Below are 27565 nucleotides of genomic sequence, written 5' to 3'. Positions count from 1 at the left end.
CTCTCTCCTCAGTTTTCTCGTCATTGCAGACGGTGAGAACCTGAAGAGTTCGGTCCTTGCACCGATATCCTAGCGTGTACTTTTCATCGCATCGGAAACACAACTCCTTAGCCCTCTTCTCCTGCATTTCTTTCTCTGTTAGCCGTTTGAAATTTCCTCCCCCCGTTTTCTCCTTAGTGGCTTCTTTACTACCTCATATTGCAGGACCTCTAGGTGCGAGATGAGTGGTCGTCATTCGGTATGTTCCCCCGGTGCTGCTACTCATGGCTCCCTTTTCCAAATTTTTTTGATTTTTCACCAGTTGGGCTAACCTCATGGCTTCTCTTAAGTCACGGAGCATCAAGACCTTTACTGCTGCTCGGATCTCTGCCTTCAACCCTTTCATGAAATTTTCCTCCAATAATGTCTCTGAGAATCGCTCCACCCTGCTAGCTAGGTGTTCAAACTGCTCCCGGTAATCTGCAACTGATCCCTCATGTGTCAGAGCAAAGAACTGCTCATAAAAGTTTCTTTCCCGATCGGTTTGAAAACATTCTATTATGCTGTCTTTAAATTCCCTCCAGTTCCTGATCGGCCTCCTCTGGTCTCTCCATTGAAACCACGACGAGGCTTTTCCTTCCAAACATAATCTGACTACAGTTAGCTTCTCCACTTCCGTTAGCCTATTGACGGCGAAGTATCGCTACATCTTGTAAATCCACCCATACGCATCTTCTCCTTCGAATATGGGCATCTTCAACTTCCTCACCTTTTGATCCCCCCATTGCCTCGGATTCTTCCATAGTTTCCCCTTTCCCAAGTGCTAGGTGCACCCTAAGTTTTCCGATCTTCTCTTGCCATGCCATAGCCCAAACCCCCTTCAAAATCCCAACTTCTCCCTTCAAAATTAGCACCCCGACGGCCGTAAAACACCTCATGGCATTCCCAATCAGTCCTTCCTTGCTCCGCTACCCCATATCCATACCTTTCCCCATGTCGATCTCCTCTTTCGTCCCTATGGAAAGGCTCCACATAGGGTCTTCTTCTTCCCCCTTCCATGATTTCTACCTCTTCTTCCTCCTTTTCGATTTTAGAATTGGTGTTTTTCACTTCGGGGCCCTTTACTTCGAATGCCGTTGTTTGTGCTTGAAGTTCCAACATTCTTTTCATCATATCCCTGAGATCAGCCACCTACCCTTCCATGCAAGAAATTCTTTCCTCCACGGTTTCTTTGATGTGATTCATCTCTCATTCGAGTCTCTCCTCCAAAGCATCAACTTTCTTGGTCGTCATTACAATCCGAAGTTTGTAGATTCACAAAATCTGGATCTTGGAGTCAAAAAACATCAACTTCCTCCTTTTCCGGGAAAAAAAACTGCTGCTAGAATTTGCCGAAAAAAGCCCTCCACCGGCCCCAAGACTCGCTCTGATACCAATTTGATAGGAAATACTTGAGTTTGCAAGTAACCCTAAGGGAATACTACTTGAGTTCGCAAGCAAAACTATCACTAATTGGATGAAAACAGCAAGAAAATAATCAAAATCTTGACGAAAACAACCCCAAACAGTAGATTGCACTAAAGAAGCAAAGCAAAACACACAGAAAGAAAGATACAAGTGATCCTCTATTCGAGAGGAGGATTGTTATCTCCCAAACTCTAAACGCAAGATTTAGAGCCCTCAAACCTCATAAGACTCTAAGAGAAACTCCAATCTAAGCATGCCTAGCCCCAACCCCTTCACGCCCTATAAGTTGTGACTGTTGTTTAAAGGCATAAGACATATGCAACTTTTATTTATTTATTGGATAATGCGGTAACGATGTCATTTGGTTTTAAATGTAGATAAAAAAATGCCTCTAATGGCAAAATGATGTAGACAAAAAGGAGGTCAACTCATGTCAAAAATAATTAGATTTTTGGCTTCCCTTGAGTCTACTAGCTCAATCAAAATTGAGCTGAAATTTTAGCTCATTTATGAACTAGTCTTTAGTTCACTTATTGAACTAAGGGTTAGCTCATTATTAGCTATGATTTTAGCTCATAGTTATATTTTTATTAAATGTATTTTTATACTTTTTATGTTTTTAATTATTGTCTCTTTGAATTCCAAACCGACCTTTGGAATTCCAAGAAATGTCTTTTCCCATACGGTGGCTCCTTGGCTTCCTCCCTTGGGCTACCATTTTCCGTGCCTTGTCTCTTGGATCTCCGGCCGGCTGCTGGTTTTCCACGCCTGGGCTCTTTCCCATGGCTGTGGCTCCTCGGTTCCGTGCGGCCTCCTTGTCTCCCGCGGTGGCTGCTTCGGTTTCTTGGCTTGGGCTGTTTTTCCGTGAAAAGCATTTGAGTTTAATGCTTAGGTTCTTGTGATAATTTATGTTATGTGTCTTTTGGTCTTCCCCTTTCATACCTATATATATGGGGGTATTGTATTGTTTTAAAAAGTTGAATGATATGTTATTTTTGGAAAAGCTATAACTTGTGGGTTTGCTTTGGAAATCCTGCGGGCTCTTTCCAACCTTTCTTCTCGGGCTTCTAACCTCTTTCGTCTCTCCGCAAGTGCCACTCCACTTGTATCCTTCTTCTCTAAGTGCAGCAACTTTAGGGTGTCGTCAAGTGATTGAGTCAAAGTTTGTAAGTCGGTTAAATTTTGCAAGAGTCATTGTTGTAAGTCTTTTGATTTCTAGTTTTTACATTTTATTTGAAATGTAAGAGTTTGTTCTTCCCTTTTCTCGTCTTTAGTCATTTTCGTCGGTAGAAGCTCAGTCTCTTTATTTGTGGGCGAAGGGTATAGGCACCCCTATATTTTTTGCCCGCATCACAAAACAGGCATCTGAATATCATATTGAAAGTTCATCTGGCGTTGATGTGTTCCCTAACAAGTTAAATTTCTGAAACTTAGTCACTGCTGTTAACAGACTTAACGACAAGTAGTCATTGCTTATTAAACTGTATGCAAACCTGAGGCTGCCATCTTTCAAACTATTTCAGGCACGAATCGTTAATAAAGTTAATGACATTTTCTTAACAACTACCTAAGACTGCGAACTTCTAGATTTTATTTATGCATATATTTTTCAGAAAGTTAAGGAACGTTTATCTTTTTTTTTTTCTTTTTAAATAGAGCACATATTAGGGGGTCATAAAACACGGGACTTCAGAAAAAAAAATTTCAATTATGGGCCATTTGCATTTATTTTTCCAAAATTTGGCCAGCTAAATAGAATTTTAAATTCCACGGCATTGTGTGATAGTTACCACAGTTGTTTCAAGAATCTCAGACTGCCGAGCAATGGAATTCTTCATTGATGTTCATAGCAAGAACATTGATAACAGAAGCTCAACTAATTTAAAGTATTGTGAGTGAAAAAATGAAAAAAAAAAAAGATTTTACCAGTATGCTGATACTATCTGTAAACAGCACACCGAGTTCAACCATTAGTACAAGAATCGTCCCAGCTATATAAGCAGCCCATCTGGGGAAAAAAATGCCATCTATTGATAAATAACAAGGAAAATACATGTCATCTATTGGTAAAGGACAGAGAAAAAATGCCTTTCAAAAGTAAGTATGACCTACTTTTGGGATGGATCCTTTGCAAAGTACTTCTGCGCCTTCTCATATGACAACAGTTGCTCACCGTCCACAAAATCTGATAAGTCCATGTCAAAGGTCGGTGCCCGGTTACTTAATTCTGATCCAAATGATACCTAAAGGATGACAGAGAAACTAGTAAAAAATTAGATAACATCAATAGAAAGACAGAAAGAAAACATGCATGCTTAAGATGATCAAGATTGTCTGCTCTTTGCAAAAAAAAAAAGGAAAAAAAAAAGAAATAAGAATTACATATAATGACATCTCACCAAGTCACTAAAGGCTTTCATGCCACCTCACCCCCAAGAGTTCAAGTCCAACATTTCTCTTAATCATCATCATAAGGATTAATGACAAATCACCAAATTAAGGATAATCAATCCCGATTTGGTCTACTACAACATGTTATAGTCGCAACATGAAAAGACAATCACAAGCCATTGAAAAATGCAATCGTGCACATCAACATCTTCTTAATGTATGTACAATCGTTTTCAGACATCACATATGTATGTATGATTGGATAATTGTATGTACGAACATGTAATCATGTGCACCATTAAGCCAAATTCTGAATACACAAGAAACATTCCATGCAATTCACACATAAATGATAAACATAACTTAAGATAATCATTATTGAAACATCATATTACACTTTGAATAATGCACATGCCTTGTAACGGAGAATTTTTCTATCATCAAAGGGTTGTGATAAAAAACAACATAAAAAATAATACAATATTCTGAAGGACAAAAAGATTATTTTGCTATGCACTCGATAATATCATATTACTACACTTTGAATATTACATGCTTTATGATGGGGAAATTTTCTATCCTCAATGGATTTGAAATGTTTTATGATCAAATAAAACATAAAAAATAATATATTATGCTGAAGAACAAAATATTATTTTGCTATGGATTGAATAATAAAAACTGTATTATATTTTTATCTGCCCAGAGATTTTTTTTTTATATAATATGTATGATTGAATAGAGTTTATTTCTTGTGGGTTGCATGTTCCCCATAAGGATAATTATATCCCAAAGATGTTTGGCTCTTGAGAAAACAATGATAAAAATAGTTATTATTGACTAACATTCTAAGAATTTCATTTTAAAGATTTGTTCTTTGAAATTGCAAAGATGATTGGATCAACAAATTATGATTTTAAATAGAACTTAAGTAAAAGTAGGAGCACTTGATTCCGAGAAACACGAAGATACTTAATATTATCCTATATCTAGCTTTAATTTTTAAAATTGATTTGTGTTAAAATTGAGTAATTTGAATTAGAAGGTTTGGCTTATATTCCAACATTGTAAGACTAAGAAAATGTCAAATAATGTGAGGGCTTGCGATGTACTTAATAAAAACATCAGCCTCGAACCTTAGATCTAAGGCAAGAACTATTGATAGATAGTAACTCAAACCTAAATATATCGAAAAAGCATGGGACTTAGGAATTTGGAACTCCACCTAAGGTTAAGTTAGCTCGACCTCTGGTCTTATAATCTTGCTTGGAAAGGACAGCCAGCTAAACTCATCGAAACACTTTTAAAATTATACAAACCCGGTTTCAATGTATATGTAAAAATGTTAAGTTATTTGATTTTAGGAAGTATAACTTATAGCTAAGCCACTAAAGCTAAGATGCCCTGACCATGAGGGCATACTTATGCTGACTCATAATATAATTTTATATTATCTAGTATTTAAGGTGAGGGCTTTTATTTTTATATGCAATTCACAAAGCTATACATATGATGGATGGTCATCAGCTAAACACATGGGTTTTATACTGATTTGATAAGCACGCTCAAATTGCATACTAGGATCCATAAGAAGGCTTTATAATTTAATTTAATTTTAAAAAAGTTAGGTTGTTTTTGGGTAAGCTACACAAGTTTGTTTGAAAAATATTATCCAATGTTTGAATTTAAGAATACTTACATTTCGATACATAGAAGATTTAATTTCCCAAGGCCTACAGCATAAAAAAGCCCAATTTACCTCCAAGCAGAACAACAGAAAAAACCAAGAAAAAAGTATGCATTTTTAATATGTGAGAAAAAATAAGCAAGCAAACAATCATAAAAATCAACTATAAAATGATTAAGGCCTTCTACAAAGAAAAGGAAGTTGAGTTGCCTACCTTGTATAACCCAGTTTGGACTTCATTTTGGAGTTCATCCTTCTAGTTTATTTTTCCTTTATTGTATCAAACCAACATATATGACTTATTAAAATTATGAATGAATTATATTTATATATAAGAAATGAATCTTTCCTGCAAAATATAGAATTAGAAAATATGTAATTGTTGGAGAATTTTTGTATCCTCAAACGGATTGCATATTTTATCATCGAGTACGGCATAAGAACATGATATATTACCCCGAAGGATAAAAATATCATTTCCTTATGGACTCAATAATAAAATTTACAATTTTAACAGAGATTCCCCCACTCGATGTTTGGTCGAGCGGGGTTTATTTATTTTTGGGGTACAGACGTCCCATAGGGGAAAGCCCCTATGGTTAATTACATCCCAAGCTTTTGCTTGGGAAAACTTTTGATTAACTAGTGATTTTCTTATTTTGAGAGTCATTTAAGTGTTGGTTAAAATTTGTTTTTTAAATCCAAGAAAGTCTTAGTTAAAGAGTTTTGGCCTTTAGGAATTTCAAGGAGGTTAAGAGATCAACTTAGAATTAGATTTGGAATGAGAGCCAAGAGAGATGAAGTAGGAGCACTTGATTCTGAGGGAAACTCAGAGATGCTCAAACTATCCTATGTTGGGCTTTATATTTTAGAATCTAATTTTGGTTTAAGTTGATATTTTATTAGAAAGTTGGAGCTTACATTCCAACAACATATGTTGAAGGAATTGCCCGAAAGGTGAGGGCTTATAGGGTGATTTGGAATCAACCAACGTATCGGACCCTAAAACTAAGGTGAGGACTACCGATAGATAGTGCCTCGAACCTAAATCTAACAAGTGCAAAAGGGACTTACAAATTACACCTCACATGAGGCATAATTTGCCCGACCTCTGGATTTACTGTCCCGCCTGGAAGGGACTACTAGCTAGACCCTCCTAATCACTTTTAAAACCATGTCGTCCGGTCTTAATGCAAATGTAGAGTGGGAAGATTGTTTTTGTTTAGAAAGGTAGGGCTTATAGCTTGGCTTTGAGGCCAAGATGTCTATGCATGAAGGTATGCATATGCTGACTCATAAAGAAAAAGACTTTTTCGTTATCTAATCCTTAAGTTAGGGCTTTCTACATGCAACACATTTGGGTTATGCATGATTGTTTTAATTTTTAGAAAACTTAGCTCCTTAAAGGGAGTTATGCAAGACTTTCTTATTTGTTAGAAAATCATGAAGCCTAAATCAGTTTTTAGATTGATTATATTTTAATGGATAGAAAATTTGTTTTTGTCCAAAGAGCCTACCGCATCAAATAGTCCAAGCCACACCCAAGCAAAAGCAAGGAAATAAACCTAGGAAAAAGATGCATTTCTATTGCACAATCAGGTAAATAATCAAACATGCTTTTATTTATAAATAAAATGCAAGGAATGTAAATAGAGTCCAAGTTAATACAACCAGATTTGACAGCCGAGTTTTCTGTCATTATACAACCCAGTCAAATTATTACCGACTCTACTTGTGGGGTCTTGAAGCTTTATCTTCCAAGTAAACCTCAGGCCTCACCTTCCAAAGATACATCCATTTGGTTCACCTCCTTTTGATCCAGACCCCCCACAAGTCCAATACAATTCCAATTCTATCAAATACATGTTTAAAAAGAAAAGAGACTCAAACCTGCAATGGATTAGAAGCAGTTTATATAATAAAACATGATATCCAAAATTTTGTTTAGCACTTAGGGTGTTAAACACCCGCCTCTATCCTATTGGCCACATCTTTTTGGGGGTTTTAAGCAACACCTGTCATGCAAGCAATTTATTATTTATGAGCGCCCCCCTTTTAGATATGGTCACCTGTTAGAAGAACAATATATCCACTTAAGGGCAAGTGCCCACAACACAGACAATCCAATAGGCAATCACTCCACAACATCAAACACATGCGCAGAAAAAAATCCTAATCCTCGCATGCCTAAGGGGCTGTGCACCTAAGTGTGTGAGGCTTGTGTAGCATGTCATACTAATGGTGTTTGGTTTTATTTTGGAATGAATATGTTTAATCTTTATCTAAGGGTGATTTCACTTTAAGTTGTTTGTGACTTAAATATTTTATTTGATTTTAAATGTTTCATACTTAGGAGGGTTATGAAGAACCCATTAAGTAACCACTGCTTTATTTTGGGCAAGCCTGTTATTTATGAATCCTAAGATCCAATAGGCAATCACTCCACAACATCAAACACATGCGCAGAAAAAAAAATCCTAATTCTAGCATGCCTAAGGGGCTGTGCACCTAAGTGTGTGAGGCTTGTGTAGCATGTCACACTAAGGGTGTTTGGTTTTATTTTGGAATTAATATGTTTAATCTTTATCCAAGGGGGATTTCACTTTAAGTTGTTTGTGACTTAAATATTTTATTTGATTTTAAATGTTTCATACTTAGGAGGGTTATGAAGAACCCATTAAGTAACCACTGCTTGCTTTTGGGCAAGCCTGTTACTTATGAATCCTAAGATACAATGATGTAGACATCCCACTTTTTGAGGGAGAAGATTGGTCATTGTATCAAAAGGAACCTAAGTGATTTTTAAGTATTTTAGAGTTCTCTTAGTGTTTGGATAAGAGAAGCATCTATCTAATAGGGTAAGATAGACATGCCTAAGGGGTTTCACTTAGGACTTGGTGAAATTCATCCAATAGGGTAGGATGAACTTCAACAAAAAGGACAACTCCTAAGGGACATCTATATGTTTAGCATTTTAAATGTCATAGGAAAGATCATTCAATTTGAGTTGAATGAAAATGATCACTTAGATTTTGGGTCTACGAAATGTATCCAACATGAAGCTTTTGGGCTATATGTTGAGGGATTCTCCTTAGCTTTTGGAGCTAAGAGAAGGGATATAGGAATCCAATATTTAACTTTTGGGCTAAATGTAGGAGAGCTCCCTCTATCTTTTGGAGCTAAAGAGAGAGAAAGTCTCCTACAACTTTGGAGTTGGAAGGAGAGTTGGGAACTTATAGCTTTTGGGCTAGGATATGATATCTTCTAAGGCCTTTGGAACCTATAGAAGTGAGGGAAGATTAGTAGCTTCGAGGTTACGAATCAAAAAGATGTCTCCTTGAATTTTTTATATTCAAGGAGTCGGGTTTCATTTGCTTAATTTGGATTAGGCAAATAACGTTGAGCCACTTATTGAATTAAGCTCAACATGTGAGAAGGATTTGTAACTTTGGGGTTACAAATCAAGAGAGATCATCATTGAACTTTTATGTTCAATGATGGGTATTTAGTTTGCCAGATTTAGTTTAAGCAAACATAAGAGGATGATGTGTAAGTATGGGCCTACACATCAAGGATTCTTTGAACTTTCGGGTGTCCAAAGAGAGGAACTCATTCACCTAATTTGGGTTAGGAGAATGAAATAAAACTAGGAGTTTGACTCCTTCGTTTGATGTAGGATTATTTGCTGAATTTTGTTCAACAAATAAATGATTTTAGATTGAACTACTTGTTAATTTTGATTCAACAAATATGTGCTTTTCATGTGCCTAATTCACTCAACATGGGTTGAATGAATGAGATTTTCATACAACTTTTGAGTTGTAGAAAGGAAGAAAATTTCTCTACAAATTTGGTTTGTAGAGAAGAAAGGGAGAAATGCAACTTGAAGGTTGCAAAGTGAAAGATTTTCTTTGAATATTTGGTGTTCAAAGAAGGGGACATTCACCCATCCAATTTGAGTTAGTGGGATGAGAGGACTTCCTACAACTTTTAAGTTGTAGAAACGAAGGAAGGAATATGCAACTTGTGGGTTGCAAATTCATGAATGCTTTGAACATTTGGTGTTCAAAGAGACAAATTCATTTGCCTAATTTGAAGCTAGGCAAATGAAGAGGAATTTGGAGGTTTCTTACACCTTAGGCTTGTAAGAAAAGAAGTCGTCTAAAGTGCAACCTAAGGATTGCAAATTGGAGGAGTTCCTTTGAACGTTTGGTGTCCAAAGAGGAGGGATTCATTCCTCCAATTTGGGTTGGAGGGATGGAGGAGGAGGGATGGAGGAGAAGGGATGCAACTTGGAAGCTATAACCTCATGAACATTCTTTGAACATTTGGTGTTAAAAAAGGGACGCACATTCTCATAATTTGGAGTCTTTAAAGAATTAGATAGTTTCCTACAACTTTTGAGTTGTAGGAAAGGAGAAATGAAATGTAACTTATGAATTGTAAGTTGGTGATTATTCCTTGAACATTTTGATGTTCAAGGAGGGAGGACCACTTATTTGATTTAGGCTAAGTAAATGGTGAAGTTTCTTTGAGCATCTAGTACTCAAAGGAAGATGAGCATTTGCTCAATTTTGGGCTAAGCAAATGAGAAAGACTAGGATTTGAATCCTATATCTAGATGATTACTCATTGGTTTGGGTTCCAATAAATAAATGATTTGATAAACTTCTTAAAACTTTGAGGTTGAAGGAAGAAGATGGTTTGTTGGTTTTATGTTCTAACGAAAGGATGGATAGCTTATAATTTAGTTCCAAGCTATAATGATTCATGTACTCTAACACTTGGAGCTTCAAGAACACTCCATGGATTGTATATGAGAAAGGATGGTTCATTTGTTAATTTCATATCTTAACAAAGAAAGGATTGGACTTAGGATTTGGTCCTAAATCCCTTGAAGATTCATGTGATAGAATAATTTAGAGCCTTGGAGGGGCTCCAAGATACTTCACATGAAGGGAAAAGAGTGCTCGGGAGCAAGCTCTTTATATTTGTTGGAACTCATGCAACATAGAGCTTAAAACTTTGAGGAAGTTCTAAGCACCAAATTTGAAAGGGGACATGCATGAGAGAGGAAATTCCCTTATTTCCCCGTGAATGTTTTGGACTCAATTAGGAGAGGGAAGAAAGATTTCCTAAGGCTTTGGAGCGGTCTCTAGATCAATTTTGGCATGATCTAGAAACTTCGATAGGGGAGATCTATCCTTATGACTTCTAGGAGGTTTAGGATCAAATTGGGCATGATCTAATAAAAACCTAAGGATGCATGTACGTGTAGATGATTCTCTAGATCCGGGAATTTTAGTCAATCTCACCTTAAACATTCAATTTTTGGAGGTTATAAAATAGGGTTAGATAATCCCAAAACATGAGGGGTCATGGGCCTTTGAGGGTCCATAAAACAACTCAAGTTCATTTCTTTGAATTAAATAAGCCTATGTAATTATCTTCCAAACTTTTACAAGTTAAGGATTGCAATCCAAATCATGCAAACTAATTTAGTTAACTATGCAAACATTTGGCTTGGCGATATCCACCATTTGTTTCTCATTCCAAATTTGAAGAGGTATCAAAAGTGAATTCAAATAATTTCTTCTATCATGGGATTTGAAACATGAACTTGAGGGTTCATGAAAGATCCCACCATTTGTTTGCAAGCTTCCAAAATCAATTGACATTCAACAAATTCGGACAAAATCACAAATATTAGCGATACAATTCCCAAATATCTAAGTTAATTTTGTCATAACTTACAATTTGCTAAAAATGACATGCATGCTACAAGATGTGAGAGTCCCTACACATTGTCATTCAAGGTATGTTTGAATGAGAATACTTAGCCTAAGGTTTGATCGTAGGCGAAAGTGTCAAGCTCAATATGATGCAAAAACATACATTTGAGAGGTGTTGGATAACAATCCTACACCTCTACACGCATCGAAATCCTCTTCGGACCCTCACATGAGAGCCATCAAATAGAAATCACCGGATTTCCACTGTTTTTGTGAAGTGGACAGCCAATAAGGGGTTTTGGGAGACCAAAAATCAAATTTTCTAGGGACCTAAGGTTTTGGATCATCAATCACATGCCATTGGCTAGGGAGCCTTAAGGTTTTGCATAAGTTTTAGTGTTATACCTCTCCCGGATTGTCCTAGCACTCCAATCCAAGTTCTGAATGCTGTCCAAGCTCCTTTGAAGGCTCCGAACTGCTGTCCAAGATGCTCCCAAGGAAGAAGACTGCTGTCCAAGCTTCCCCGGACGTCACCGCTGCTGTCCAAGGTACTCCTGATGCGTCCTTTGCTGTCCAAGGTGCTCTCAAAGAAGAAGACTGCTGTCCAAGCTTCCCCGGACGTCACCGCCGCTGTCCAAGGTACTCCGGATGCGTCCTTTGCTGTCCAAGGTGCTCCCAAGCCTCCCAAGCACTGTTTGGAAGCTTTCAACAGCCTCCAACCTGCTGTTTGCAAGCTTCCGGAAGTGGTTGCTGATGTCCAATGCTTTTCGGAGGGTGGATTTGCTGTCCAAACTGCTCCGGACAGCAGTTTGCTGTCCAAGAACGCTCCAAACAGCAGTTTTCAAAGTTTGGAAGGCTCCCAGAAGTGATTGCTTGCTGTCCAAACGTTCCAAACAGCAGGTTCTGCCATTTGAGAGAGGGAGGAGAAAGACAGCAACAAACTCTCAAATCACCTCAAATCCCATGCCTCGACTTCCCCTCCTGGCTAGGTTGCATGCAAGGAGACCCCTAGCCAGTCTCTTCCTCTCGCCTGGACGGATGCAGGAGCCGCAAGCAAGCAAGAGCCTAGTGGCTCTTACCCTCTCCCGCTCCTCTTTATCTTGCTCGGGACGGGACCGAACGCCAGGGAACGAGCAGCTTGGAGAGCACGAGCAGCTCACCGCCCAAAATGAACCAATCAGCCCTCACACACGTGAAATGAGGGATTTAGGGCAGAATTTGGGATGAAATCTGAGACATTGATCTCAATTTCTTATTTGAGAATCAAATTCAGCCCAAATTGACAAATTAGGGCTGAAATTGAGTCCGAATTGGACTCGACCTGAACCGATTTGGGTCGGTTTGGGTCTGATTGGGTTCAATCAATTTAATTTCATGAAATTGAACTCGAATCAGTGTCGAATCACGTCGAATTGGGTTCGACGACGCTCGACGGGGTTTAATTTAAATTGATTTGATTTTAATTAAATTAAATTGGGTTTAATTTAATTTAATTGAGGCCCAATTTGGATCAATTTTACCTCGACAATGATCGATTGGGTTGATCGAGCCTAGTCGGACTTGATCGGGGTCGAGTCGATGTGAAAATATTCGTCAACAGTAATATATAAATATTCAAACATCACATCATAGATTGGCTGACACGTATAGAGCCAAGCTGATTTTTTCAACCTATTGGTCATGCCTACTCAGAGTTTTAATATATAAGCAACTCCTATAAGTTATGCCCATTTTGGGCATGACCACCTATAAGAAAAAATAGATATATCAATCCAAACAATTAAGAGTAAGTGTTCATAACACAAACAATCCACTTAGCAATCATTTCACAAGAAACACTACAACCACATGTGCAAAAAAAAGAAAATCATAATCTTAGAATACCTACGGAGATGTGCATCTAATGGGTGGGTAATAGCTCGTGTATTTATCACATTATTATTTGACGTGTTGTTTTATTGTGGAAAGGAAAAAAAATTAACTTTAATCCAAGGGTTGTTTTATTTTAAGTTACTTGTGACTTTTAAAGTCTTTATTTAAAATTTAAATGTGTTTCATGTTTTTAAAGAGTTATTAAGAACTCATGAATGATCATTGCTTGCTTTAAGGAAAACCTGTCATTCATGATGTCAAGAGATCCAATGACATATACATTCCACATAAATATTGTTTAATGAACTTTAGTGATTCCCTTAATGTTTGCATAAGATAAATAAGTTTGATTAATTGACTAAAGTAAACTTGTCTAAGAGTTTCACATAGACGTAGTAAAAATTATCGAATCAGGTAAAGCAAATTTTAAGATAAAATGCCTCTAAAGAGACCTATAACCTTGATTTAATTTAATTAGGATGAATGAGATAACTAGTTTATTTTGACAAAGTGAGACAATATAAGTTTTGAGTTTATATATAAAAGTTCACCTGCTTGAACTGGTTAAGTAGGCGGGCCCCGACTTTTGAGGCCAAAGTAGAAAAATACTTGCTTATTTGAGTTAAGAAAGTAAAGATGACACCTGATCTATAACTTCGAAGCTTAACACCAAAACAAAAGATCTAAAACTTTTGGATCTAAGGAAAGTTATGCGTTCACTTGGATTCTCTTTGCATATTAACCCATTGCTAGTGTCAGGCATCGCTTCTACTCACAATATCACTAATCCAAATCAATCATCGGTAATTTCTCCTGAAGATCATCCTATTATTGCGGATATTGATAATCTAGATTATCAGTTTGTTGCCTATGATGTCAGTAATGCTTACACAGAAGCTCTAATGGACAAGTGTTTCAAATTTTCTATATTAGGAGTAGAAATAGAAAGAAAATAAGTCATCACTCTCCAAGATTCACTACATTTCACGTAAAATGCATTAAACGAAGATCCCATGGGTTCTTTCTTCAGTAGAATGGCCTTGCTTCGTTGATATCTAGTTAGCCTTGATGGTGAGCTTTGGTTTTTGCATTTCATGCAGCAATTTCCTGCAATTGATTGTTGTACTCATTTTATTGATTGATCATAAAAATTTAGTTTCTTTGTTTTGAAATATATATATAACTTGACTTTGCATGTTTTATATTTTCAAGATTAGATTTATCAGTTTTGCAATGGTGTGCCGCTTGTCCAAATGCTTTTCCATAAGTCAACTTTCCTTCCCGAAATAACGCAACTGAAACATTTGAACTTGCTGGAAGCTGTGTTTGTTTTTTGTAGTTTACAATTTTAACCAAAAAAAAAAAAGCAACTAGCAATATCACTCAGCAGTCCCATAAAATAAAAAATAATAAAAAAAAGCTTTATAAGTTGTAGAAAAAAATTTCTTTTATGCAATGAAGTGTTCATGCATAGCCTGCTTTGAGATCTAAAAGATACATGTAATTTGTTAGTGAGGAAATTGAGAGCATACAATTTGGAGCAATGGAGTGAATCTTTCTTTTGCCTTCTGCCGTGCCAGTGCATGTTTCCATAGCCGTTGTTTATTTGGGTTATTTCTTTGAAGAGCAACATGGCATGCCTCTCTGATTGGCATCTAGAAAAAAACAATGAAAAATGTTAGCAAAAATGGGTATATAGAAAAATTGGCGAAATTTAAATAATGATTACTCTGCTAAAGTAAACTAACTATCAAGGAAAACACATTTGTCAACATAATAAAGGATAGAAGCCATATATATCCTTTATATCTTCCCACTGTTTAAAAAAGCACTTGTGGTGCATGCCTCGAGGCACACCTTGAACTGAGGCACACAAAAAATATCTTGAGGTTTAATTCCTATTATCACTAGTAAGGATGATGCCTTTTTTGTCTAAGGCATAAGCCTCCGAGGTTTTATGCATTTGAGGTGGCAATTTAATAAGGCTATGTTAAAAAACTAATTTTTTAAAGGATACCTCTTTTAGCTCTATTGCTAATAATCATCAATAGTTAGAGTGTAATATTTGCTAGCTCTCAATGTTTTCTTTTGTATTTGTTTTAGGGCTGTTTTAGTTTATCTTTAGTCTATTACCTAAATTGATGGGATATAGATTATTGAAAATAATTAGGTATTGCTTTTTAAGTTCATTGTTACAAGTTGAAGAAAATTAGGTAAAATTGAACATAGTTATAACTTGAACAAATGTTTCCAATTAATACTAAGTTCAATTATTTTTTTATAAAATATTGTTTCCATTAGGGTTTAAAAATGATCTTTATGTATTAGATTTAAACAAGAATTTGACTTTTAACATGGCACAATGGAGAAAAAGGATTTATTTAGCCGAACCCACATAGTGGGACAAAGCTTGATGTTGTTGTTGTTGTTCTTGTTGTATTGTTTCCATTAATTTTTTTGTCACAAGCTGAAAATTATTTAATTATTACATGTTATTTCTCATAGCATATTAAAATTTTATGTGAGTACTTACCTTAAATCTCGTTTAAAATTTTCATTTTATATTAGCATTTAAGATTGAAATTTGTGGTTCATCTTTATGATGATAAACTAAGTAAATATGTTGATGGTATATATGTTTATGTCATATTTATGAATTCTTTTTAATTTTATGATTTTTTTTTTAAGCTTCCATTTCGATCAGTCTAGGGGTTTACGCTTTATCGTGCCAAGGCAAAACTTCTAAGCTACCAATTTCACCTTTTTAAACCTTACATCTTCTATAGGTTACCTCAATAAAAATCATTTATTTTTTAATCATAGAAAATCTATTTCATGAAATTTTTTGCATTGAATTCTTTGTTCGTCAATCTACACTAAACAAACAAACTTTTAAAGAACAAAGGTAACTATTAGTAGGCCAAACTATCATCAGCAACCTAAAAAAACACATTGATGGAAACAGAAATGGCCTACTGGGAGATATTGACCTTTATTGACAATAATAATTTGAAAGATAAATTCTTACATAGACACGTATAGCTGCATTAGATCCAAGATAAATGCAACTAATAAAAAACACCTCAATGCTTACAAGTTGCCAGAATAAACCTAACCTGCAAAACCAGACTTCCTGAATAATCTGCTATTCCGCCCATTACATCCAACCTTCCAGGAGCCCTAGCTATATAAATTTCATCCTGCGGTACAAAAAGAAAAAATATATATAAGGTTTCTAAAGACAATCTTACATATGGTTTATTCCTCAAAAGCTTTAAATTACATTAATCATATATCGCTTAAGAGAAAAGAACCAAAATGGTTCTTTAACTCTTTATGAAGAATCAAAATGGTCCCCAACTATATTAAATGGTCATTTTGGTCCCTCAAGTCTTTTAAAATGAATTAAAATAGTCCCACGGTGAGACTATTTTGAATCTTCTTTAAGGGGTTGAGGAACCAAAATAATTTTTAATAAAGTTGAGGACTATTTTGATCTTTCATAAAGAGTCAAGAGACCATTTTGATCCTTTTATCTATTGCTTAATGTAGAAAAAAGTTTATAATTGAGTGAAGTGACCCATCACAGCTTCACTAAACTCCAAAAACAGGAAACAATACTGAGTCTATAAATGATGTTATTAACCATTATCAAATTTGTAAATATAACTTATCAAACCATGATGAAGCTCTTCAGAGGCATGAGTTGAATAGCAAAATATTAGTTCTGTATGGACATATCTAGTGGAGATTTATAGTTCAAGTTTCATTTATTTTATTCTTCAATAATATAGCTAAGGAATGGTAGACAACACAAGCAATATGCGTATATTGAAAGAATCTGTTTTAAAATATAAGACAGTAAATATAGATATTTATAGAATATATGTATTCTATATGCAGCTCAAACTTTTTTAAAATTTAAGTTTATGTTAGCCACATATTGAAAAATGTTGGAAGATGAATATTTTTAAAACAAAACTTGAAAGAAATAAAATTTACCTTATATTCTTTAAGTTTCAAAGTGTAATGGTGTTGTTTCGAGCAAAGAACAACTAAGTATGCCACAATATAAATAGAAGTTTATATTGAGTAAATGCAAGAAAACTAGAAAGTGCATCATCATCATCATTAGAGTCATCTCAACTATTTGGTGTTGGCTTTATATTCCAAGTTCCTATCCTAATTTTAGTTTCATGGACTAGCTTCTTCACCCACATCCGTCCTTGATGTGGGAACCCTTGCCTATTTAACACTGCACCCGTGCGCCGGTGCAGCGGCCCTTGCACACTTGTCACTGTATTCAGGCCATACAGTGCGTCGCTTCCAGGGGACGCCCTAGCATTAACACAATTTCTTAAAGGATTCATGTCATTATTGTTCGACAAGTTTTACGCTAGCTGTCGACTGCCTAACGCAACCCTCCATTTTTCTCATCCAGGACTTGGGGCCTGGCAACGTCAGTGTTATCTGAGGGATTGGATGACCGTGTAAAATTCCTTGTCATAGGTAGAATACCTCTGACGGATGTCGTTTAATTTCTCGCTAAAATATGTCCTTCTTGAGATAAAACTCCTCCAATACCGATTCCTGACGCGTCACAAGTCACTTCAAAAACTTTGGAAAAATCAGGGAGACACATAACAGGGGCTTCAACCATTTTTTTCTTAATGTCCTCGAAAGCCTTAGTGGCAGCTAAAGTCAGTGAAATTCTCCTTTCTTGAGGCAGTCGGTTATGGGTGCCACTATCGTGCTAAAGTTTCTAATAAACCTCCTATAGAATGTGGTCAATCCGTGAAAACTCCGAACATCTCTGATATTCTTAGGCTTAGGCCACTCATTGATCGCTCTAACTTTCTCGGGGTCGACTGAAATTCCTCGAGATGAGATTATGAATCCTAGAAAGGTAACACTATCAGTAAGAAACACACACTTCTAAGGGTTTGCATACAACTGTTCTTTCCTTAAATTCTTCAAGTGTTCCAAATGTTGGTCTACTGATTTACTATAGATCAAGATATCATCGACGACCACGAATTCTTCGAGGAAAGGTCGAAGGACTTGGGTCATAATCCGCATGAACGTGCTAGGAGCGTTACTAAGACCAAAGGGCATAACCATCCATTCATACAACCCATCTTTTGTCTTAAAGGCCGTTTTCCATTCATCACCTGGGCGGATCCTGATCTGATGATATCCGCTTTTAAGATTAACTTTAGAGAACAGTGTTGCTCCAGTCATCATGTCTAACATGTCATCTAGTCGTGGGATTGAAAAACGATATTTCACAGTAATTTTGTTGATAGCACGGCTATCAACACACATCCTCCAAGAACCGTCTTTCTTAGGGGTTAAAAGGGCAGGAACGACACACGGGCTAAGGCTCTCTTTGATAAATCCACGTTGTAGAAGTTCATCTACTTGCCTTTTTAGTTCAGCGTACTCCATTGGGTTCATCCGGTAGTGAGGGAGGTTAGGCAGGGAAGCTCCAAGCACTAAATCAATGACATGTTGGATGTCCCTAAGGGGTGGAAGTTGGTCAGGTAGCTCCTAGGGGAAGACATCAGCAAATTTCTCAAGAAGGGGCTTATCTTCTTCGTGGATTTTCCCTTCTTGATCATCATCCACTTCTCTAGCCACCAGGGCGTACATGGGTGATCCTTGGTGAAGTTTAATATCCACTTCTTTCGCAGTTAAGAAGTGTAAGCCTTAATTAGGTTTAGGTGGGATAACCTTAACTTCACTCTTATCGGATCGAGGCTGCGATGGAATCAACTTAATCTTCTTCCCGTTGTGCTCGAACACGCAGGTGTTCGTCCTCCCATAAATGTGGACGTCGTTGTCAAACAGCCAGGGACGACCAAGAATAATTTGGCCCACATCCATCGTCAACACATCACATCAAATCTTCTCTTGATATCCGTTAAACTCAAGTGGAATAAGGCTCCTATCTTTTATTTCCATGGAAGTTGAGTTAATCCAGGCGACCTTATACGGATTTGGGTGAGGTGTGGCCTTAATGTTGAGATTCGAAATCATTGCTGAAGAGACAGCGTTGATGCAGCTTCCGCTATCAATAATAACCTTACAGTTCTTATCCCCAATTTTAGTAAAGGTATGGAAAATGACAGTTCTTCTCCAGTCGTCACTTAACTTTAGCTGGGAAAGCGCGCACCTAACGACTTGCAGGGTGACGGGTTCATCCTCCGTGAAAGAATCTTCCTCTTCATCAACAAGATGAACTAAGTCAGTCTCGGGTTCTTCCTCGTCGTCATCAACCTCTTCTATTATGGTGACCTTATATGGACTGGAACATTGCGAGGCGATGTGCCCGTATCCATGACACCTATAACATTTGGTTCCCGAATTGGGTTTGGGAGTGTCTCATTCGGGTGCTTTACCTTTAAGGTCCGGACGATGAGGGGCTGTACTAGCAGAGGGTCGGCTACCGGTCGAGTTCGTGGGTCGGTTTTGAGGCTGGCTGGTGGAAGTACGATACGGGTTGGGTCGGGAGTCAAACTGCCTGGTGTAGGAATGGGTTTTGGATTCCTCTAAGTCAAGTACAAGGCTGCAGGCTGCCTCTAGCGTGTCTATTCCTCTAGCAAACAGTTCGGTTCGAAGATCTTCCCTAAGGCCAGCTCTAAACATAGACAGGATTTGTGTTGGAGTAGCAGATTCTTCGCCGTTGCAACGAATCAGAAAATCGTCGAAGGCGGAGATGTAGTCTTTAACGGGTTTGCTTCCTTGAGTTAGTCGGTTCCACTTATCCAGAAGCTTAGGGTAGTACGAAGGAGGGAGGTATTTTCTCCTAAGTTCCTGCTTCATAGTTCTCCAATCGTTGATAGGGTGTTCACCTCGAGCTTCACGCATGTTCTCCAAGTTGGTCCAGTACAGGTTGGCTCGACCAGTGAGCTTCATCTCAGCGAACCTGACTTTCCTAGCTTCTGAGATGTTGTACCATTTGAAATAGCTATCGATCGACATGAGCCAATCCAGGAAAACTTGAGGTCAAGGGTACCGTTGTATGTCGGGGCGTCAATCCTAATGTTCTTCAATAATTGAGTGTCGTTGTCTCTCCAAGGGTTCTCGTTTCCTATGGGCTCTTGATGGGATCTTGGGTTATGTCGGTAATGGTCTTGAAAATATCCGGGATCTCGAGGTTGGTCATGATCGGGTCTGTTGTCCTCGCCATAAGGTGAGTGAGGTCTCGAAGGTGTGTAGATAGCAGGGTTTCTCATACGCTCGATATTATCTAGTCGGTCACTCGTATGGTGCCTAAAGTCATCTAAATAAGTTTGGGTGTTGCGGATCTGCTGCGTAACCGATCCCAGTTGTCCTACTATGAGGTCTAAAGTCGCTTGCAAGTGTTCCGGATCCATTGGGGACGGCTAGGGGCTGCTAAAGAAGGTGTAGGGGTGAAGGACAGCACCTATACGCTAAGATAGGAAGCTCCTAAGTACTCTATATGCTGCTGGAATGTTATGGACAGCAACCTAACACAAAGATTTGAAGTGGCTAAGTGTTGGGGACTGGTTTGGGAGGCTGGACAGCACTTGTTAAAGGTTTAGGGTCACCTAAATGTCCCTAAATCTTGCAGGAGAAGTTCTGGACAGCAAGTGTTTCAAGTGTAGCAAGTGGCCTAAACACTTAGGTGAGTTGGAAAGACTAGGACTACACTTAGGTGATACACTAAGCTTGCTTAATATGACAACAGCATGCAGAAATATTTCTGGACAGCAAAGTAAAACAGGAAATTTTATGAAATAAGCAATGGTATGTACACGAATGAGCTACACCAATGGTAACTAACTTCCTAGGAACTTCTAGCACAAGTAAAGCATGCTAGCCATGCTCTGATACCAAAATGATGTGATGCATGAATTGAGTTACACATGATTAAAGAAAAGGAAATTAAATAAGAGCTTAACCATTTATGAAGTCATGCTTCTCATTAAAATTGGTTACAAGAATTCGTAGAGTTCCACTTTGCTTAGGTTAAAGAATTACAATGAAAATTGACCGAGCGATTTAAGCCAAGGCAAAGGAAAAAGTAAAGTTAAAAGCTAGTGAATTAAATCCAACAATTAATAAGGAGTTGTTCACCTTGAGACCTCTTCTCTCTTTCCTACGAAACTAGATTGAGCGGCGGAAGATCGTCCAAGCTAGTATTGAGGTTGCCACGAGGAGGGAGGAGCCAAGGAACATCGTTGTGGAGAAGGAGCGCGGAGGTGGAGGTGGCACGGGATGACGCCATTTGATGATCCACGTGTAGACGGAAAAGTGGTCGTCGATGGAATCCACTAGTGTTGGTAGGATCCGATCCAAATATTCTTCGACGGTGTCGTCGAAATCAAAGCCTACGTCGAAGAAGGGTGATTTGAGGATGTCAACTCTTCCTTGGTTGTCGTACTCAAACCCGAAGTTTCACTCGGGTTCCTCCATGCATTCTTGAAGATGAGAATGGGTGGTCGCCGCAAGAAGTTCTCCAATGAGAGGGAGAGGTGGACGGCGGGTTGGAGAGGGGATGGGGAGGCCGGCGGTAGAGAGAGGGAGGGGAGTTGATTTGCTCAAAGAAACTGAAGTTAATTTCAGTTTAGGGAAATTGGGAGGGAAAAATATTAGGGAATTAAATTTGAAATCCCCAAATTAATGGAGAATTAATGCCCACTTAATGGGGGGAGCCAATAGGAGGCCGGCGGTGGAGAGAGGGAAGGGGGAGGGGAATAAAATTGAAATTCAATTTCAGTTTTAGTGTAATGGGGAAGAATTATTTGAAATCAAATCAAGATTTCAAATTAGGGAGGAGTTAATTGCCTCCTTAATGGGAATTCAAGCTCTCAAAGGGAAATAATAAGAATTCCGGAACTCACACAGAGATCCACGAAATTTCCATCAAGAACTCACGGAGAGAACTAGGGGAATGGAGAACTCACAAAGAGATCAATAGTAGTAAACTTCATTCAATAATTCAATACCTCATACAAGAAACAAGAGCCATTTAAATAGGCTCTACATGACAACAAATATAAAAGTCTAAAATGCCCTCCGGGCTACAAAAGCAAACTAATACCCTCAAGGGTAAAATGGGAAAACTGAAAAAACATAAATGCATAATACATAAAATGCTAGTGCAAATAAAATCAGTAGTAGTGGCTCTCCATCATGGCCGTCGATCTCCGATGTCGTCTCTGGTAGACGCGCCTAAACCTCCTGTCGATGACCTCATCAATATTCCAATAGAGGTATGGAAATGCCTAGGAGATGAAAGAATTTCTTGGCTAACTAAACCTTTTAATATTAATTTGAAGACTAAAAAGATGTCAGATGAGTGGAAAATGAGTGTGCTAATTCCTATTTTTAAGAATAAATGTGATGCACAAGATTGTGCGAATTATACCTATATTAAGTTAATATGTCATACTTTAAAGCTTTGGGAGAGAGTTATGGAGCATAGGTTACGACGTGATACTAATGTTTCTCAAAATCAATTTGAATTCATTTTGGGTAAGTCTCTCTAAAAGCCGACCTCACGTAGTGGGATAAAGGCATGATATTGTTGTACTCTCTAAAAGCACATGAGGTGTTAGCTTTCGAACTTCAAGTTAAACTATTAATTTTTTGTGTGCTCTATAAGATGCTAACTCTTTTGATGTGTCTTTTGCATAAATTCTGAAAATTTTAATTTTACTTTGCCCCTTTCCTTTTAAATTGAAAATATCTAATTAATAAAAAAAATCTACAATTGAGAACAACTGGAATGGAATACCATCCATTAAAATAAATGCAATGAACATAAAAGATAAAATATTTATTATAACTCGAGATTAACAAAAGTTATATCTTTCGTACATTTGCTAAGAGTGAAGAAAAAGTAAGTTTTCATAAACAATTCATGATATGTATAGTATATTCAAATAAAACATGAATTTGCAATGGATGAAATGGCATGATCAAAATGATCAATCAATTGACAAATTTGAAGTGCAACATGCAAAAGTTGATGTAATTGATGGCATAGCCAAACTTCTACAATTTCTATGATGAATGAAATTAACTGTTGCATTTAAGAAAAACTAAGAGCAAAGAAGGTTCAAAACCTCCCAATTGAATATTCCAGCAGCTGCAACCTGCTCTCTCAGCTGGTGCTTGTCGGAACTCTTTCCCAAATCAATATCATTAAGTGCAGATAAGCTTTTCAAGAAAGCTACAGTATCAGATAGACCATGAAGTTGACCATAAAGAACTTCAACATTTGGAACGCCTCTGGATCATAAATAGGACTTCGTCAAATGAGTATGGTGCAAACTAGAAGATAGTAATCATGAACATTTACATGAAAACAAGAAACTCACACGTGCGTAAGAGATATGTCTCCATTCATTTCAACATTTGGTAAAGTGTGATTAAGACCTACTTCATTTTCAGAAAGTAAATACCAATCTGGAATGCTGATATCTATACCAGGAGCTCTTTGAAGTTGAAAGCCAAGAATTATAGCATCACGCAAACGTCTTGCCCCACTCTAAAACACGAGATATTTAAGAAAAAAATGTGATTTGAATTTAAGTAGCACCATTTTGTAACTTTATCTGTGTGCTCATAAAAGCTATTGCACATATTTTGCATACAGGTATGTCCTGATGGTCGGAACAGGAATAGGGGGTAGGGCATTTGAGGGACTGGAAGGTGATGGATAAAGTATTTATGACCAGTAATTAAATCAATAGAAATGAAAATACCAAAACGTGCACTTATAAAGTTTTTTTATGCGGTCAAAATCTGTAGCATTGCGTGTTACTGAAAATACAGCTATCATCTACTGTCAGAAGTTAATGGATGCATAGGAAAACTAAGTTCCTCGTAATCACACTTTACAGTTCAGACAACACGAGTTACACAATTTTTATGTGATCAAGTTTAGATTTTTGCCAAAAAAGGAGGACTACAAACTAGCAGTTAATATAATGCTGTAAAAAAAAAAAGGATTCATGTCTTATGACAACATATTAGGGTCCACAAATAACTCTTAAGATAATTAAAAAAAAATCCAAAATGTAGAAATGCATTTTAGTAATGCAAGTGGAATTATTACAAATGCAAATAGTTCCATCAATTTCATAAATCAGATTGAAATTATGATTGGAACCAAACAGACATTTTTTTTGAAGGACATGGAGGGAAGCAAATCAACTAGAATGACGTAAAGTAAAGAATATTTAGATATGTGTGACAAATTCTTCAAAATTCTGAGTAACTGCAAGAAGCAAAAGCAAAAACAACAAGTTAAAAAGAAATGCATACTAACAAAAAGTGATTGAATACTTCAGCTTGTTGGCATAAACTTCTCAGGTTGCCGGAAAGGCGGCAGCAACAACAACAACAACATCAAGCCTTTATCCCACTACGTGAGGTTGGTTACATGTATCCTTTTTTCTCCATTGTGTCATGTTAAGAGTAAAATTCTCATTTAAATCTAATAAAGAAATGTCATTTCTAATATTTTCTAACCAAATCTTTTTAGGTCTACCTCTACCTTTTTTAACATAGGTCAAATCTAATACATATACTCTCCTAATAGAGTCATCAAAAGGCCGCCATTTTACATGACCAAACCATCTAAGGCGACTCTCTCTAACCTTATCTGTCACTAGAGCTACTCAACCCTTTTCACGGATATGCTCTATTTGTATTCTGTCTCTAAGAGTAAATACGCTCATCCACCTGAGCATCCTCATCTCAGCAACACTTAACTTAATATTATGCTTCTCTTTTAATGGCCAACATTCTGCGCCATAAAGCACTGCAAGTATCACCAACATTTTATAAAATTTTCCTTAAGTTTGAGTGATATTTTTCAATCACACAACAAACCTGAAGCATTCCTCAACCTCAACCATCCAACTTGAATTCTACTAATAATATCCCCATCTATTTCACCATCACTCTGACAATAGATCCAAGATATATAAAACGAGCACATTTAGTAATGACTTGATTGCTCAAAGTCACAAAACCACCACTAGATCTATTACTACAAAAATTATACTCCATTTATTCAATTTTAGATATACTCAAACAAAAATATTTAGACTCTAAGGTTGACCTCCATAATTCAAGTTTACCTTCAACTCCCTCATTAGTTTTATCAACAAGAAGAATATCATCATAAAAAAAGGATACAACAGGGTACATCTCTTCCAAATGTCTAGTAAAACAACCATGACTAAAGAAAAAAGATACGGGCTTAAGGCTGATCCTTGATGTAATCTAATGTAGACAAAGGGGGGGTCAACTCATGTCCAAAATAAATCAATTTTGGCCTTCCTAGAGTTTACAAGCTCAATCAAATTTGAGCTGAAATTTTAGCTCATTATGAGCTGGTCTTTAGTTCACTTATTGAACTAAGGGTTAGCTCATTATTAGCTAACATTTTAGTTCATAGTTATCTTTAATTAAATGTAATTTTTACTGTTTTTATGTTTTTAATTATCTGTCTCTTGAAATTCCAAATCGGCTTTTGGAATTCAATGAAAATGTGTTTACCCATGCCATGGCTCCTTGGCTTCCACGGGTTGGCTTTTCCCGTGCCTTTGCCCCTTGGATTTCCGGCCAGCTGCTTGTTTTCCGAGCCTGGGAGTTTTCCCTTGGCTTTGGCGCCTTGGTTCCGTGCGGCCTCCTTGGCTCCCGTGGCTGCTCCTTCGGTTCTTGGGCTTGGGATGTTTTTCTGTGAAAAGCAATAGGATTTTAATGGTTTGTGATGTTTGGAATTCCAATGAGAATTCAATGTTTGTGTCTTTTGGTATTCCCCTTTCATACCTATAAATATGAGGGGTTTGTTATGTTTTAAAGAAGTGAATGATATATTATTTTTGGAAAAGCTATAACCTACGGGTTTGCTTAGAAAAGCTTGCGAGCTTTGTCCACCTTCTTTCTCATCCCCTCTGGAAATCTTGCGAGCTTTTTCCAACCTTTCTTCTCGGCTTCTAAACTCTTTCGTCTCTCCGCAAGTGCCACTCCACCTGTACCCCTCTTCTAAATTGTGAAGCAATTTTAGGGTGTCTTTAATTTCGAGTCATTGTAATTTGTTTAAGTGTACGAGATGTCTCTGTAAGTTTTTTTTTTAATTTCTAAATCTATTCCCAAACATTTGAAATGTAAGAGTTTGTTCTTATATCTCTAGTCAATTCCCTTCTTTTTGTGGTTTCTTTTGGGTTGTCTATGTGGGTTCAAGAGATATAGGCCCCCCTATATTTTTTGCCCGCATCAAATCCAACTAAAATAGGAAAATACTTGGTCAAACCATCTTGTGTTTGAACACAAGTAATTGATTCTGCATGCATATCCCTAATGACTTGAATATAAGCATTAGTAACCCCTTTCTTTTCTAGAACTCTCCATAGTACTTCTCTTGAAACTTTATCATATGCTTTCTCTAAATCAATAAATATCATATGAGATCCTCCTTATTCACTCTAAACTTCTCCATCAACCATCTCAATAAATGAATAGCTTCCATAGTTGGTGTAATCAAAAATTTGGGAGAGGGCCCCAAATTTTTTATCACAAAATAATACTTTTTTAAGTAAAAGAAAAGAAACAACAGGACACAAAATAGACGAATAAACTAAAAACAACAATTTTTCTTCATAATATAAAAGACTTATAAACTTAGACACTTACAAATGACTCAAACAAGACAAATACCTAAAGTTGCATTTCTTTGAGAAGAAGGATACAGGTGAGTTGGATACTTGCGACTAGAAGAAAGAGGTTAGAAGCCAAGACGAAGTGGAGACAAGCTCGCAAGCTTTCTCAAAGAGGGAAGGAAAGAGGGAAGTTGGACAAAGCTCGCAAGCTTTTCCAAACAACAAACCCGCAGGTTTTATCTCCAAAAATCACATCATATATCATACCTAAAACAACCCAAAACATCTACTATTTATAGACATGAAAGGGGAATACAAACAACCCCAAAAACCCTTCATATTCTTAATTAAATAAGGGAAATGAAAAGCCAACAGTCAACTACAGGAAACAAAGCACCAAAGCAACGGAAAAGCCCCCCAAAAGTCACCCCTCTGTCTACATCAATATTAGACCTACCCAACATGAATCCAAATTGATTTTGAGAAACATTAGTATCACGTCATAACCTATGCCCAATAACTCTCTCCCAAAGTTTTAAAGTATGACACATCAACTTAATTCATCTATAATTCGTACAATCTTGTGCATCACATTTATTCTTAAAAATAGGAATCAACACACTCATTTTCCACTCATATGACATATTTTTAGTCTTCAAAATAATATTAAAAGGTTTAGTAAGCCAAGAAATTCCTTCTCCTAAACATTTCCACACCTCTATTGGAATATCATCAAGTTTAATAATTTTTCCACACTTCATTTTCTTTAAAGCCTCTCTAACTTCAGTTTT

At 37.0% G+C, this 27565-nt stretch overlaps 1 protein-coding gene across 2 annotated transcripts in view; it reads right to left on the bottom strand.

Moving 5' to 3' along the window:
- Window positions 1-27565, bottom strand: part of LOC110106379 (L-arabinokinase) — a 93421-nt gene that overhangs the window by 33149 nt on the left and 32707 nt on the right. The window contains exons 15-20 of one of the 2 annotated variants that reach the window (XM_020836265.2): window positions 23481-23650; window positions 23226-23391; window positions 16245-16328; window positions 14661-14783; window positions 3559-3689; window positions 3373-3454 (exon numbers count right to left, since the gene is read on the bottom strand). In XM_020836265.2, the coding sequence (XP_020691924.1) occupies window positions 3373-3454; window positions 3559-3689; window positions 14661-14783; window positions 16245-16328; window positions 23226-23391; window positions 23481-23650 (756 nt within the window). The remainder of the gene's footprint in view (window positions 1-3372; window positions 3455-3558; window positions 3690-14660; window positions 14784-16244; window positions 16329-23225; window positions 23392-23480; window positions 23651-27565) is intronic. The other variant, XM_020836266.2, reaches the window with a different exon arrangement.

The sequence above is a fragment of the Dendrobium catenatum genome, unplaced genomic scaffold, assembly GCF_001605985.2.
Source record: "Dendrobium catenatum unplaced genomic scaffold, ASM160598v2 fragScaff_scaffold_1608, whole genome shotgun sequence".
NCBI lineage: Eukaryota > Viridiplantae > Streptophyta > Magnoliopsida > Asparagales > Orchidaceae > Dendrobium > Dendrobium catenatum.
This window is presented reverse-complemented; position numbering and strand designations above follow the sequence as displayed.